Source organism: Podospora bellae-mahoneyi, chromosome 7, assembly GCF_035222275.1.
Source record: "Podospora bellae-mahoneyi strain CBS 112042 chromosome 7, whole genome shotgun sequence".
NCBI classification, from domain to species: domain Eukaryota; kingdom Fungi; phylum Ascomycota; class Sordariomycetes; order Sordariales; family Podosporaceae; genus Podospora; species Podospora bellae-mahoneyi.
Window position 1 is genome coordinate 477,050 of NC_085886.1, and position 14,463 is coordinate 491,512.

Genomic DNA, 14,463 nt, shown 5'->3' on the forward strand with positions numbered 1-14,463 from the left:
TTGTGGGATAAGACAGTTTTTCGCCGTTGAATGAAATTTGGCAGGCTCGTTTATGTCAACCGTAATGCTCGTCTCCCTGATGCTCTGCTTCGAATACCGTTCATGCCTGCCCCCCTTCGGCTTTGTGTGCCCGACCTGGGACCCGTGACAGCGTTATTGGAAGGTGCTTTGATAACAAGATGATCACGTCGGTCCTCCGCCGATACCACAGGCCTGTTGGTCACCAAAATCACTCTCAGTCTCGTCTTTGCCCCTCTTTGATCTAGCTGTCCAAACATTCTGGATGCAGCTTCCACCCAAGGAAACTCTTCCGCAATGTCAACGTCGATGACAATGTACAAATTGGCCACAGAGGCCAGTAGGCTTGCCAATATCAACCAATAGTCCTCTGCCGTAACAGCTCTGTAGAAGCGTGCGCAGGCATTTGCTGCATCAAGCTCAGTCAGGACGGTCCCTGGAAGTTGCATTACCTGTAAGATCAGGTATTTCATCACCGAAGTAACTGGCACCTGCTTGGACTCGTAGTGTGGGATTTTCAGCGCCCATATAACTGGAATGTTGGAAGAGCGGAGAAGTGTCAGTGTCGATATGATCAGACCTCGGGTCTGGTCTCTCGAGTGATAGCCACCGCGAATGAGCGCCAAAGATCTGAGCTTCGAGGCGGATGAGAACGCCGTCAACTTGGAACTAGCCCAATCGAATGTGCATAAAAGGGCACCTCGGCCAGCTCTCTCGGTTGCCCTCTGAAGAGCTATGTTGCGTCTGTATGTTGTTTCTGGTTCCGGAAGGAGGTGATACTCCGCGGCTTGCCGAAGAGACTGACAAATTTGAGCAAACTGCAAATCGTTCAGACGGCAGTTGGTATCAATGAAGCTGTTGATCGCCTTACTTTCCAATCCTACTGCTTGGTTAACGATATTATCTCTCATGATTCAACGAGGATGGGAAAAACAACTCAAGATTATGGCCTTCAGCTCTCTCACCTCCTCATGCATAACGGTAAGTTGGGAGCCTTCATTATCGATTTTGCGGTGAATCTCCCTTTGCTCAGCTTGTGAGCCAGAAGCGCTCAGGGTCTCAATCAGCTCAGATCGCTCTTTAACGTTTTCCAAAAGATCGGCATATCGCAGTTCAGATGGGCGGGACAACGAGTGCCAGATGTGCTTCAGCTTTCCTTCCTCGTACCATCTTTTGCTTCGTACCAGGAACTTGATAATGTTGGCATATAGCTCAGCGACGGCACGCTTCATGCGTTTGGTAGGATAAAGAATAAGTGATAGCTCTGCGCGAGGGAGAATCGATCCAATCTGGCAAAGACCCTTGGCGAGGGTAGAACATGCATTTTCGTGGTTGACAAACGCCTAACGATCAGTCAGTCGACATTCGTTCAGTCAATGGTAAACAGAAAGCTGAAACATACAACAAACAGAAACTTCATGGCACCCCAAGCCAAAGAAACATACTCCGGGTTGTGTTGAATGAGACATTTCATCACATTGTCGTAGTGGCAGAGGAGATTAGAGAATTTGGTCAAGTACTCTCTAGTCTTTGATTTGACTCGAAGGGACTCGTACTTTTGCTGCGCTTCGGCCAGCGTAGCTTGAAGCTCTGCAAAGCCATGTGAACGAGATATGAATTGGCGCTTGTCTTGATCTTTGGTGAGATGGTCACGGTAGATGCAAATCGCTTCTTCAAACGCATCTGTAGCTGGGTCCAAGCTTCTACTCAATGGTTAGAATCACATATGATCGTAATGGTAATTTGGGGTACCTGGGGAACAAACCCATCATCCACGTCAGCATTGAACCACTCAGTGAATGAAAAGCCACCGCGTCCAGAGACGCTTATAGTGGTAGAGGTGGACATGAAAGGAGGATTGATTGTGCATGAGTTGAAGAACTTGATCGACAGAAGACAGAAGGGAAGGAGCATCTGCAAGACGGAGAGGTTGCCTGCAAAAGCGCTGCGATTCTCACGGGATTTTCTCTGTTGGCTGCCACATCTTTCCCCTCTTTTTAAACGCAGGTATGCCTACGAGAGGTGCCAAGGCAGACTTCCCCCTCGCTTCACTACCTCATTACTTCTATTATTTCAACGACCCCTACATACCTTAGACATCTTCTTGGGCCAAGATGGCGGCTCGGTACGTTTTTGTTTCTCGTTGTGTAAGAGCTTTCATGTGACTAAAGGACCGAGTAGACAACGTGGAGGATTCAATCCACCTCCTGGAAGACCGATCAGTCAAAGTGGCAGATCTGTGTCCCCTGCCAGGGCGACGTCCCCCGACCGCTCTACCGATGACGAGGATGCCCTCCACAGCACTTTCACCATTTCACGGGACAAGACAAGAGAGAGCAACTTCCAAACCCAGCAACTTATTGCCGCAGGTCAATCACAGGTACCACAACGGCATAGTCTTAGACCTATGACTTCCGGGGAGTTTACCGGCATGGAGCCACCTGAACATGAAGGTGGAATGCCATACTCTGATGATGAGGCGCCACCGCCGCGGAGAACAACCTATGCCAACGGAATACATGCCGTCCATAGTTCAAGGTTTGCTCTCCAGCCAGAGCCATCCAAACATTACCAATCTCGTCCGTCAAAGTCGAAAACACAACCCCAAAGGCTTGAAGCTGAACAGGAGGGTCTACCCAAAACCAAGGATGCTACCTCTACTGTGAGTCCTCAGACTTGCAGCACAGAGGACAAAAAGAACCGATCCGATGACTTGGTGTGGGAAGTGGTATACCGAATCAACAACCAGCATCTCTATCTTGCGCAGCCCTACTATTCTGTTGACCACAACGGAGTGAGCTTATTACAGGGCGATCTCGGTCTGACCAGTTTGGCAAGACATTTGGCACGAAAGCCAAACATTGCTTTTGTCGTCTTCCAAGATTATTATACGGTCGATTATTTGGATCAAGCTTCCAGAGCCAGACGGAATGGCCCGGGATATACTCCCATGGGCCCAGGGATGGGAATGCCCGGCGGAGGGCCCTTTGTATCAACCCCGCCCCGTTCAACACAGCCATCTCCTTGGATCAACGAAACCGTGGGAGAGGCTGAAGACATTGAGACGCCCCCGATATACTTTGAATCTATTGAACCCGTCACCAAAGGAATGCGGGAGGCTCTGAAAGCCCTGCTTTCTTCCAAAAGTGTGTCCTTCATCCGCCAATCCCTCACCAACCCGCAGAAAGAGCTCGAGGCACCATACTTCTTTTGGTATTTTCTCAGAGATCAACAGGATGCGATCCGTGAGCTGGCAGAGAAACATCAGTCACATCTCAGATTGCTGGGAAAGTACATCGAGAGTGCTTTCGGCAATACCTATCGTCATGTTGACGACCTTCTCAAACTCGGCAAGATTCAACTGAAGTATCTTCCGTTCCTCATCCGACCAGACGAGGTTTTGGTGACGACTACACGGTCATACGTCCGAGGCTACATTGCCAGTGCGATGGTTCAAATGGGGAAGCCCCCCGAACGCAGGCAAATGCCCGGCGTTCCTCCCCCTGCCATGCAAGAAAACACATTCTTTTACGAGGTGCAGTGCTGGTGCTGGATTTACAGTGGTTCATATTTTGCGAGTCGAGACGTAACCCTCCGACTCACAAATGAGCTTGATGGAAACACACTCATGGACGAAGAGATAGAGATCAGGACGCTCTTGGTATATCCTCTCCGGTTCGCTGAAGAGGGAGTCAAAGAGCATCTTGAGGCTGTTGGAAATTTTTGTTGGTCATCTAGAGTGAGGAAGTTGGTGGCCTACTTTGATGGGCATGTAGGTCCTCACCTAACCCCATTCGACTCGACACTGGCTGTGTCACAAGTACACATACCCTAACCTTTTTTAGGAAGCCGAACGCTTCATGATCGACACAGCCACATATCAAAAGCTTCATCCAGGTGGGATGCTTCGCCGAGATCCGGGATGCTTCGTTCTTGGGGAAGACCCGGGGCCCGAGGACAATGATATCTATGCGTTTCCACCAGAGGTCAAAGGCTTCAATCTGCGACGCAAGGCCTGGGGTGAGTAGCACTTGCTTTTGCTTTTGCTACGATTTCATACTAACCTAGGCTATCTCACAGTTGATCTCGATGTTTCAAAGATCATAGAGGTCGAGTGGGACAAAAGAGCGTTTGAGAATCTCGTGCTGAGTGATGTGAAGACCAAGGACTTGATCAAAGCCCTCGTGACAACTCAAGTGGCCGCAGAAAAGGGGACTGACATCATCAAGGGTAAAGGGAAGGGCTTAATCCTCCTTTTGCATGGAGCGCCCGGTACAGGCAAAACCTTTACCGCCGAGGCAGTGGCTGAGATTACGGAAAAGCCGCTGTACCGCGTGACATGCGGCGATATCGGGACAAGCCCAGAAAACGTTGAGCAATATCTCGAGTCTGTCCTTTACCTTGGCCAGATGTGGGGCTGCGTCGTCCTACTCGATGAAGCAGAGGTGTTCCTGGAGCAGCGTGGACTGGCAGATCTCAACCGCAACGCACTGGTTTCGGTCTTTCTCCGGGTTTTGGAGTACTATGACGGCATTCTCATATTGACGTCCAACAGAGTGGGAACTTTTGACGAGGCATTCAAAAGTCGAATCCAGTTGTCAATTCACTATGACAATCTCAACATACCGCAGCGGAGGAAGATTTGGCGAAACTTTTTAACGCGCCTGAAGGAGATCGACGCCGAAAGTATCGACTCTGAAGACATTTACGACAGTCTGGATGAGTTTGCCAAGATGGACCTGAACGGCCGTGCTATCCGGAATGCGATCACTACAGCAAGGCAGCTGGCAAAGCACAAGAACGAAGTGGTGAGCAGCTCGCATCTGCAGTATGTCATTGAGGTCGCTTCGAGGTTTGATGATTACATCAAGAATGTCCGGGAGGGGATGACGGATGAAGACTTTGCGAGAGACGGGGGTTATCGTTGATTGCTCTCCGAATTGGATATTTGATTTATATGGCGATGTTTTTTGTTCTATATATGCAGGATGATCTGGACAAGCGTACATGAGTTCCACACTTTAACGACTCTATCACCTATCCACATTCTCCACAGTGGTGGTTCCAGGCTGCTTGTTCGTCGTGCCATAGTCGACCGCCGCATCGGGGTTGGGTACAAGGGCATTCGCACTAGGCGTCGCCTCAGGTGCTGGGAGCGCACTGACCGTCCGGTCCATTCTCCTCCTCCATGGACGATAAACCAACACTGAGCCAATACCCACAACAAGGAAAAGACCGCAAATGCTGGCGCCAATAATCTCGTAGTGGTCACCAATGGCGCCGACACCATCCCAGAAGCTTCCATCTGGTTCAGCAACATGGTCAATCAAGGACAGCCACTGGATCACACCAATGAAGGCCGAGACAAAGACAGTGATGCTGGTAAGTACAATGGAGTAGTAGAGAATGGCGACAATGTCTCTGGAAAAGGCCTTATTGGTGTATAGGGCCATCATGAGAGCGCCATCGGTAGTGTCGACCATGCACATGCCGGCTAAGACAACAGCGAGTCAGTGAAGTCCCTTAAACTTTGATATTGCCTTCATACCTGTGAACAAAAGAGGAAAGATCAGAATAACCCAAATGCTCGTCCCCTGGGCAGCCTGAATGCTGGCAATTCCGAGAATGGCAATCTCGGAACTGGTATCAAAGCCAAGCCCAAAGAGCATTCCCAAAGGCAGCATCTTCCATGGTCTGTCAACAGCCTTGAACACACCCCTGAAGACATTCGACAAGAACCCCATCCCCTCAAGCCCCATCTGGTCGCCAATGGGATCAGCGTTGGCCTCCGCATCCGAGTCATAATCCGGAGCCAGCCTTGCCGCTCTCTGTTCAGCGAGGACTTGCTTCAGCCTTTGAACCAAACGGTAAAGAATCCACCCGTTGGCAATGCACAGAATCAACAGGAACGTCCCGGACACACTCGTCCCGATGATACCACCGATGCGCTCAAAGTCATCGAATTTGTCTCTGACAGCACCGGCTGTGGCCGCGAGGGCGATGCAAGTGACAATGACAATCGTTGAGTGCCCCAAGCTGAAAAACGTTCCCACGGCGACAGGGCGTTGACCAGAGGCGATCAGCCTCCGGGTCATGAGGTCAATGGCGCTGATGTGATCCGCATCGAGGGCATGACGAAGACCGAGGGTGTAGGATAAAACAGCCGGCGAGATAAGCTTAGGGAAGTAGTGCAAGACAACGGCTACACCGGCCCAGATCAACAGGTTGATGACCACGAGGATGCTGATGAGTCGGATGGCAGGGAAGGGGATGGCTTTGAGGGGTCCCTTCTCGTAGACGAGCCGGGGCGAGAAGGAAGGCCAGGATATTGGCATCTTGATCGGGCGGGTAGGTGCCGTGCACTTTTGGCAACGACAGCGTAGGTAACTGAGAGGGGGCTATGGTATCGGGAAAAGAGAATAATGATGCATGGGAAAGTTTATGTTTTATGATGATTCATAGACTACCGACATCGCAGCCTCTCAAGAGTTCTCTCGTATTTTTTCTCGCCGGAAGCTTTGTTAGCTTCCCCTCCCAAGAGTCGTTCCAAGGCATGGTGTTCTCCACCTGGCTGGGCAGGTGCATAATCGATAAGCTAATACGCGGTATCGATTTGACAAGCGGTGGGTTTACTATCAATATTTGTCATGGACGTTATTGGATGGGCTAGCTGTGCAGTGGTTATGGGACTTCGGAAGGAAGCGGTGGTGAGGGTGCACTGAACGGCGGGGTGTTTTGCACTTTTCGGCTGGCGGCTCGCATCGGCAGACGCCGGGTCCCAGCTCGACGCAGGGATGACAAGCCCAGCTCCACTGTCGGGTGAGTGGGGGTAGTCCGATTTCTGGAGGGATCAAGGGTGCAACTTGGAGACTTTTTAGGGCCGGCAGTTGGTTTAAATCCTGTTGACTACCTAGTACTATCAATTGCTAACTAGAATTCTACCAATCATTTCCCGTTCTTCAACATTTATTATACCCCTTCTCAACACCCCCTACCGCGTCTTCGACACTTCCAGCGGACCGCCTGGCTTGCTGGCAGATATCGCAATATACCGCCACCTCCCGAGCCCTCGATATGTCTCTACCGCAGCGATCGTGTTGATAAAGTGCCTCTCGAGTCCAAGCAGCCGAACGATCAAGTACGGGATGATGGCCAGCACAAAGAATAACCGTGTCATGGGCTTGACGTTCGGTGTGAGATCGTGGACGACGACATTCTCGAAACCCGCATCCTCGGCCATCTTCTTGAACACACCGGGGTGTGATATATCATTTGTTGGCATGGCGGCATACTGGTTGATCTTGCGCATCGAGACTGCCATGTCCTCTGGGGAGTCGGCCATCAGATCGTGGTCGTACTCGAATTGGGCCAGCCGGCCGCCTGGCCGGAGGATACGGTAGAACCCGGCGAGCACAGCTTTTGGGTCCGTGGCATGGACAAATGTTTCCATCGTATAAACCCCGTCAAGCGACTCATCCGGCAGTATCTCCAAGTGGTGATAGTCAATTTTCCGGACTGTGACAGTGCCTTCAGGCAGCCCTGAACGACCAATGTTGCGCTTGGCCTTGGCGATGTGGTGATCAACGACATCGATACCTGAGATGCGCAAGCCATGCGCTTTTGCCATGTGCAATGCGACATGGCCCACGCCGCAGCCCGCATCGAGAACCTCGGCGCCGCGGGGCAGAGCCAGTAGCTCAGCCAGCTTGTCTTCCATTGCCCTCAGGGGCTTCGATAGCGGGAATGGCCAGTATGTATCATGTTTCCAGTACCCAAAATGGCGGGTGCCTCCAAGTAGCAGGCGATATCCAATGCGGGACTCCAGTGAGGAGTAGTAGGATTGCAGGCCGGTGTTGGCGTTAACCAGCGGCGTGGTCTCGGAATCGGTCGCCATGTTTGATTCTATACCAGGCTTAGGGGACTTTGGGAATTTCGGGGCTCTGGTGATGGATGTTGGCAAGAAAACAAACGGAAAAAATCACACAGGTGAAGTCGCCAGGAAAAGAGGTGCTGTTGCTGCCAAGCTTTACCGGGCGCCGTCAAGGGACTCCCAACTGCAACCAATCGTCGATCGTTTAACTTGTTGCGGATAAGCGCCTGGCCAAAAGACGGCGTGCATTTCTGAAAATAACTTTGGCATAAATTGGCAGCTTCAGCGACCTTTGCCATTCTTTTGGTGCCTCAGCACCTATCACAACCACACAAGAGAATCACTAAGAAATCGCCGTATGCTACACTGAAGCGAGGTGCATAGTGGCATTCAGAATTCAATTGTGAAGTACTCCAACTGTTTCAGCAGCAATTCAGGCCGAACATGATCGGCAATAATGAGAACAAAATGGGGACAGGGCTTCACTGCCTCTTTGCCTTGATATCTCATCTTCCTTCTCCACATCGTCGAATCGGTTGGATGTCGAAATAACCTGTATCCGACCTCGCAAAGGTGTCATGGCTGAATACTTCATTTGACAAACACCACGTACCTTTCCGAGCTTCGCTATGGTTGGATTCCATCAAGCCAGGATCGCGGGGCTTTGGATATACTCTGGTCATGCCTGATTCACCGTGACGCTTTGTTGCTGGGTTGCAACCCATCCCAATGCCGGCTCTTCCAAAGACAAAGTCTACCACCCCTTTATCGATAGAACCCACCTGGCTATGGTGGGCTTGCTGGGTCCGGAGTTCTTGTTGGCTATTGCACTGGGACAGCTCTCGAGCGCAAGACGGAGCGTTAGAGTAGCCTTCTCATCATCGACCAATTTTTGTGTGAGACGCGAGACTGACGTCACATGCAGAAATTCAGGACAGACGAGGTTACCAAAGGTGTATAATGGAACCTTACATACGCCTTTTTTACGGACATGGGAGGCATGTCTCTTACCAGTCCTGACTATCCGGAGGGGTTTCCCATCAACGGAGAGCAGTTTCATTATCTCGTCAAGTACGGCCATGTCGACTTTTCAGATATGGAACCGATGAAAATTGGCGAGAGGAACGCTTCTGATGATCTGTCGCGGTATGTGGCTACTTTATCTGTTCACCGAGAAAAGCTAACTTCTACGGGTCCAGGTTCCTGACTTTGTGGCAAGCCATTTGGTTCTCGGTCATTGAGATTCAACGTATGGCGCATGGCCTCCCTATGATAGCACTCGAGCTTACCGCCTTGTCATATGTATACATCCTGGTGGGGTGCCAGATTTGCTGGTTCAAGAAGCCTTCCATCTCAGTCCCAATGCGCATCCAAACCAAAGACGACGTAATGATTCAGCAGATTCGAATGTGGGCTAAGAAGCATGTATGTGTATAGACCTAACCATATAACGATGTTCGCTATCCCTGCCACTTGCTAACACAGTTATTTCAGACCCATCATGATCTCCCTGAAGACCCCCAAGCATGGTACCGGACACCCGTGGATTTTATCAGTGGACCGCGATGGCAAATCGGCATCCACTGGGCATACTATACCCGGTGGTTGGAAATCCTGTGTTCCACTCTACAGTCGCCCCATCAAATCCAAGCTATGGGACACCTTTCCGTCTGACAAATGGCTGCCAGCCGAGAAGGGTCCAATCCTTCTATTTTTCTCTTTTATACCCGTGGGATTCACAATCTGGTTCTTTGCCGGCTGGGAATTATTCTTTGCAACACCTATCGAGCAGATCCTTTGGAGGGTATGCGCCAGCTACCACGCCATATTCGGGTGTATCGTTATACGTACTATTATACCGAAATATTCAAGTGGCACAAGGCGAAGACGGATTCAGACAAGCGCTGTCAGTGTGTGGAAGCTTCGCCGTCAGAGACGGAAGAAGCGGTAATCATGGGGAGAAGACAGGCGACCCTGTCAAGAACCTAACTCCTGTAACGGCTACGGAATTCCCCCCCGACAGCAAGGACAATACCAAAGCTGACAACAGCGACATTGAATCTCAGACACAGCCTGCCTCTGAGACGTCAAAGGATGGGTATCATGCATTTTACACGCTGCAATGGCTTCCCCCTATGACTATCGTCGGGGTTCTTGGGTTCCTGCGGAACAACTCGGCAAACAGAGACCCCCAAATGCGGCTTTCTTTACGCGTTCTCATTCCAGTGTCGGTCATCTGTGGGCTGTACATTCTATGTCGTTTGGCCATCTGCAGTGAGAATTTCATGGCTATGAGGGTCCAGCCTGCCGGGGTTTATGTAACTGTGAATCGATAAATGCCATTTTGGGGTGATGGGTGAATTGTCCATTGTATTTGTCTTTTTTAATTGTGGAACCATGACTGTCCTGGCGTTTAGGAGTTCTTGAATATTGGGGGATATTTTTGGTGCACATACAGGATCCTGGACAGGTCACAATGATTGCACACGGTAGACATTTTTCTTGAACATACCTCAGACCCTACTTGATGAAAGGCCTGTATCAGGAGTTGCGCTATAGAATGGTTATTCGACATTCTTGGGTGTCGCTGAAGAATGTCTTCAAAGTTCCATCGTGTCTAACCTCCAACAATCCAACTCTTGTGTAAGCATTCGGGTTGGACTGCACCTGTCGAAGGACTAGGGACTTGATGCTGATCCACGTGTCCACACTATTATGACCCAAGGCCAAAAGGTGATAGCATTCTTCTTCTTCTATTTCGGGATATTCGCGAGTTTCCGTTTCGATATCAGGGAACATCTCGCCAAGGTACTGGTTGTTGCGATCTGGGCGGTTATCCGTCACCCGGGGCATTTTCTGGCTCCAAATGCTCTTGCAGTCCCAGTTCATGCTCGCTTTAACGGGTATCAAGAATCCCATCAGCGTAATGTGACCGGACCGAACTGGCCCAAAGCGATTCGCAGTCGAGGGTTCTGTCTCGCAGTCTACTATGCGGGCGTGGAACTCGAGGCGGTCCAAAATGAAATCCACTGCGCCGGTGATGGAAGCCCACGACCAGGTCGGGGCATAATACTCGGGATGCCTTTTGGAACTGATGACGGGGATACTCGTATCCATCTCGTGGCTTCTCATCCACAATAGTTGCCGAGGAAGACCCCGCCGCCATAAGCCAGCACAAAAGGTGTCATTTTCAGAAAGTTCCCACCCAGTAGCGATACCCGATAGCGCGGGAAGGCGATCCGAGATGTACGTCAACTCGCGCTGTGTGTATGCCAGCACCATACGACACCACACCTCGCTGTTTCCGTCCTGAGTGCGTGAGAGGTCATGCGCCAGTGTGTTCACCGAAGGGGGAGAACACTCGCAAGCGTTGAAGGTCGCACAACGCCACTGAAGCTCGTCTTGTGTGTAATACAAGATACGATTAGCCAATTTCTCCTCCTGGTAGGTCCACGCACGCTTCTCAAGGGGCTGTCCTAAGCCCGTCATCCAGCCATGCACACTCTGTGCGGACCGCGTGATTCTCCGGCTGTCCTCGTAGCTCCTTCTAACTCGTCTTGCATAGGCAGTGCTTTTCCTCCCTCCCACGCCACTACATTCAATAGGCAGAACACCCTCCACGCTGGCGGCACGAGAGCCCAAAAAGCAACCTCCATCGCCATCGGTAGCACCGCTCGCTGCAATAACAAAGAAAGCGTTGGCATACACCGTCGTCATCTTCGAGGCTTCGATAGCCCAGTCTTGGGCATCACCCTGGATGATACAGAGAGAGTCGATCCAAAGGTACCGTATACCTAGGCGGCGAGTGATGATAACGGCGTCTTGGAAGGTCTTGGTCAGCTTGATCCAGGGTATCTCGGTTTGGAACTGGCTGAGGTTATCGGCTGTCATTTTAATCGTCCTCGCAGCTTTCTCCGGTGAACCCCAGCAATGGCTGAGAGCGACATATCGTGCCGACTCGTTCTGTGGAATATGAAGGCGAAGTCGAGGTGGCTGCTCCGCCGCTCCTATGTCGATGACTCGCGTGGGGAGCAGTTGGGGTTCGCCGTCAGCACATCTCTCATGTTCAGTGATGCAGTCGTTGATCCAACGCTCGGCCAACGCGAAACATTCATCCGAGGAAGAATCGATCGAGACTTCGGTAGACGGTCCGATCCAAGAGCATGAGGTAGGTGAATCGGGATGGCAGTAGATATCAAGCAGCTTGCGGCTGCCTTCGTGGTTGAGATAAATCACCTCCAATGGTCTCCCATCGTCCTGGAGCAAGTCTACTCGGCCATCCTCTTGACTCAAATTTGGCATGGCATGCTCCAGTGCTTTCCAAAGCAATATGCATGAAGCGCAGCCATCTTTGACAGAAGCAGTCAGATCTTCAATTTCGAAATATATTCTGTCGGTATCTGAGGCGTTGAGACCCCAGCACACTTCGCAGGTCGACTCCGACATAATCGGGGGAAGGCGTTGAGTTACCTAGGGTGTAATTCCTGAGGCATTATTACCTTAAGCTAGTTCAGGCGAGGTCAGGCACATCTGGGAGGCAGATCACGTGCGGTGGTCCACAGGATATCCTCTTCCACCCACCCACTGACCTGACGGCCCTCGATATTCTCAGCAACAGCAGCCCCAATTCCAAAGTCGACGAGCGCGCAACATTCAGAAAGACGACGCAGGTCGGATATCCTGCACCTCACACGCTGCAGTGGCTTCCTTTCAGGACTTTGGACGATACGACATGCATTTCTTCTACCAGGGCTCCAGGCTAGGCCTGTTTTGTGGAACAACCTCAGAGATGAGGTCGGAAGGTCGCTTAGATAAAGATCTATCCGACTTGGTTCATTCGTAACTCTACTCACCAATATCCGGCAAATCACATCTCAACAGCCCTACCCAGCCGCGCCTCTCATATTCAGTCTACATCTGCCTGAATATCCCCGCCTATGATTTCGCGTCAAAGATTCCCCGAGGGTGGGAACTCACTTAAGCTCCCAGTTTGCCAAGAATATCTATTGTTTTTCGGATGCCGGCAAGTGTTGTTATAGGATTTCATCTATCTCTACTCTATTACTGACCGAGCTGCAGTTAACTCATGGCTTTGTCAACATGGCCAGTTCCTTCTTTAAGATGAGACCTTCCCTTTGTTTGATGGACTTACCATAGCTCGTTTTTCAACCCGTTCCCGTATCGACACCTGAAGCCTCGACAATGAAGTCCCTCTTCCTAGCCCTTCCGGGCCTGGCCCACGCGGCTCTTCGTTTCGGTTGCTCGACACTGACTATCGAGCGTCTCGACCCAGTTGTTGAGCCTGGGAATAACCCCTCTGCCCATGTTCACCAAGTCGTTGGTGGAAACGCGTTCAACGCTACTGTTGACACCTCGGTAGATGTTGGAAACCGCGCGACCTGCACCACCTGCATCTTTTCCGAAGACAAATCCAACTACTGGACCGCCACACTGTATTTCCGTGCCCGAAATGGATCATACCACAAGGTGCCCCAGTACCCCAACGCTGTCTTCCACGACGGACAAGTCGGTGGCATGACCATCTACTACACACAACAGGACTTCTGGGACAATGGAAACCAAAAGATCACGAGCTTTCCTCCTGGTTTCAGGATGACTGTTGGCAGCCCTACCACCGAGACTCGGGAGCAAGCCCAGCAGTACAAGGGGCTGAGGTACACCTGTCTGCAAGACATTCTCACTCGTGGTAGTGAGACATATGACTTCCCCAAGCAGCCTTGCCCCGCTGGAATTATGGCCATTCATCACTTCCCCGCGTAGGTTCTTTCTGATGCATTGCAATGTTTGCAGTGACACTAACTGACATCATCTGTGTTCAGTTGCTGGGATGGCAAGAACCTGGACTCACCCGATCACCAATCCCACATGTTCCTCACCGGTCACGGCGGGTTCCGAGTTGCCGACCCTTGCCCGGCTTCCCACCCCGTCCGCATGCCCCAAGTTGCGTATGAGACCATGTGGGACACTTCTGTGTTCAACGACAAGGACCTTTGGCCTGAGGATGGTTCGCAGCCGTTTATCTGGTCGACTGGTGATACAAAGGGGTACTCCACCCACGCTGACTACTTGTTTGGCTGGGAGGGTGACTCGCTGCAGAGGGCCATGGATTCCAACTGCTTCTTCCAACGGTGCTCGCTGGGCAAATATCCAGAGGGTGTGCTCAAAGTCCAGACACCCGAGGAGCAGAATGCTTGCAAGATTGAAACGACGGTCAAAGAGCCGGTGGATGGCTGTAAGTTTGCCCCTCTCCAATCTTTGTTTGAGGCCAAAAGCTGATAGACAACTTCAACAGGGCTTGACTACCTTCCTGGAAAGCCGGAGACTGCTCTGCGTCGCTAAGAGAGGATGCTTCCATGGTGGCCACTAGACTGTAGCGCTGGAAGATAGAACCACAGGGTTGGAGAGGGTTGCACTTCAGGAAGTAGATCAGGCATCAAGACATACATATACAAGAGCCATTTGTCAGATTTACCAAATCACGATGAAAAGATGCGCTGCTCTGGAGCTTGTCTTCCTCTTTTGGTTACCATGCTCCCACCTTTCCTTTCTGCTTT

General features: G+C 51.1%; 7 protein-coding genes across 7 annotated transcripts; 3 read left to right on the forward strand and 4 right to left on the reverse strand.

The window, feature by feature from the left end:
• Positions 1–2: 2 nt before the first annotated feature.
• Positions 3–1,907, reverse strand: QC761_703500 (uncharacterized protein). The gene is made up of 4 exons (XM_062881926.1): positions 1,784–1,907; positions 1,421–1,721; positions 956–1,361; positions 3–898 (listed from the first exon to the last, which is right to left on the reverse strand). The coding sequence occupies exons 1-4, from the start codon at positions 1,864–1,866 to the stop codon at positions 51–53; spliced, it is 1,638 nt and encodes a 545-aa protein (XP_062727878.1). The 5' UTR covers positions 1,867–1,907; the 3' UTR covers positions 3–50.
• On the forward strand, positions 1,855–5,017 carry QC761_703490 (uncharacterized protein). The gene is made up of 4 exons (XM_062881925.1): positions 1,855–2,143; positions 2,200–3,790; positions 3,864–4,038; positions 4,099–5,017. Exons 1-4 carry the CDS (start codon positions 2,133–2,135, stop codon positions 4,944–4,946), a joined length of 2,625 nt encoding a protein of 874 aa, XP_062727879.1. The 5' UTR covers positions 1,855–2,132; the 3' UTR covers positions 4,947–5,017.
• QC761_703480 (uncharacterized protein) lies at positions 4,978–6,690 on the reverse strand. The gene is made up of 2 exons (XM_062881924.1): positions 5,567–6,690; positions 4,978–5,512 (listed from the first exon to the last, which is right to left on the reverse strand). The coding sequence occupies exons 1-2, from the start codon at positions 6,351–6,353 to the stop codon at positions 5,052–5,054; spliced, it is 1,248 nt and encodes a 415-aa protein (XP_062727880.1). The 5' UTR covers positions 6,354–6,690; the 3' UTR covers positions 4,978–5,051.
• A 319-nt stretch (positions 6,691–7,009) lies between these two features.
• On the reverse strand, positions 7,010–7,912 carry QC761_703470 (uncharacterized protein; the record flags this gene model as incomplete). The annotated part of the gene is made up of 1 exon (XM_062881923.1): positions 7,010–7,912. One exon carries the CDS (start codon positions 7,910–7,912, stop codon positions 7,010–7,012), a length of 903 nt encoding a protein of 300 aa, XP_062727881.1.
• Positions 7,913–8,879: 967 nt separating this feature from the next.
• Positions 8,880–9,562, forward strand: QC761_0102790 (uncharacterized protein; the record flags this gene model as incomplete). Its single annotated transcript, XM_062873138.1, has 3 exons — positions 8,880–9,034; positions 9,088–9,313; positions 9,383–9,562. The coding sequence occupies 3 exons, from the start codon at positions 8,880–8,882 to the stop codon at positions 9,560–9,562; spliced, it is 561 nt and encodes a 186-aa protein (XP_062727882.1).
• An 879-nt stretch (positions 9,563–10,441) lies between these two features.
• On the reverse strand, positions 10,442–12,334 carry QC761_703460 (uncharacterized protein; the record flags this gene model as incomplete). The annotated part of the gene is made up of 1 exon (XM_062881922.1): positions 10,442–12,334. The coding sequence occupies one exon, from the start codon at positions 12,332–12,334 to the stop codon at positions 10,442–10,444; it is 1,893 nt and encodes a 630-aa protein (XP_062727883.1).
• Positions 12,335–12,531: 197 nt separating this feature from the next.
• On the forward strand, positions 12,532–14,398 carry QC761_703450 (uncharacterized protein). The gene is made up of 3 exons (XM_062881921.1): positions 12,532–13,665; positions 13,729–14,141; positions 14,202–14,398. The coding sequence occupies exons 1-3, from the start codon at positions 13,091–13,093 to the stop codon at positions 14,246–14,248; spliced, it is 1,035 nt and encodes a 344-aa protein (XP_062727884.1). The 5' UTR covers positions 12,532–13,090; the 3' UTR covers positions 14,249–14,398.
• The last annotated feature ends 65 nt before the right edge of the window (positions 14,399–14,463 follow it).

What these genes read in the sequence shown, in the direction of transcription:
- QC761_703490 (XM_062881925.1), top strand. An exon ending in TGGCCTACTTTGATGGGCAT is followed by an intron (nt 3,791 to 3,863) that starts GTAGGTCCTCAC and finishes AACCTTTTTTAG; the next exon opens with GAAGCCGAACGCTTCATGAT. An exon ending in TCTGCGACGCAAGGCCTGGG is followed by an intron (nt 4,039 to 4,098) that starts GTGAGTAGCACT and finishes GCTATCTCACAG; the next exon opens with TTGATCTCGATGTTTCAAAG.
- QC761_703500 (XM_062881926.1), bottom strand. Translation starts at nt 1,866, where the DNA reads ATGTCCACCTCTACCACTATAAGCGTCTCTGGACGCGGTGGCTTTTCA. An exon ending in AATGCTGACGTGGATGATGG is followed by an intron (nt 1,722 to 1,783) that starts GTTTGTTCCCCA and finishes ACCATTGAGTAG; the next exon opens with AAGCTTGGACCCAGCTACAG. An exon ending in GCTGAAGGCCATAATCTTGA is followed by an intron (nt 899 to 955) that starts GTTGTTTTTCCC and finishes ACCAAGCAGTAG; the next exon opens with GATTGGAAAGTAAGGCGATC.
- QC761_703450 (XM_062881921.1), top strand. Translation starts at nt 13,091, where the DNA reads ATGAAGTCCCTCTTCCTAGCCCTTCCGGGCCTGGCCCACGCGGCTCTT. An exon ending in GCCATTCATCACTTCCCCGC is followed by an intron (nt 13,666 to 13,728) that starts GTAGGTTCTTTC and finishes ATCTGTGTTCAG; the next exon opens with TTGCTGGGATGGCAAGAACC. An exon ending in CAAAGAGCCGGTGGATGGCT is followed by an intron (nt 14,142 to 14,201) that starts GTAAGTTTGCCC and finishes CAACTTCAACAG; the next exon opens with GGCTTGACTACCTTCCTGGA.
- QC761_703480 (XM_062881924.1), bottom strand. Translation starts at nt 6,353, where the DNA reads ATGCCAATATCCTGGCCTTCCTTCTCGCCCCGGCTCGTCTACGAGAAG. An exon ending in CTTTCCTCTTTTGTTCACAG is followed by an intron (nt 5,513 to 5,566) that starts GTATGAAGGCAA and finishes CTGTTGTCTTAG; the next exon opens with CCGGCATGTGCATGGTCGAC.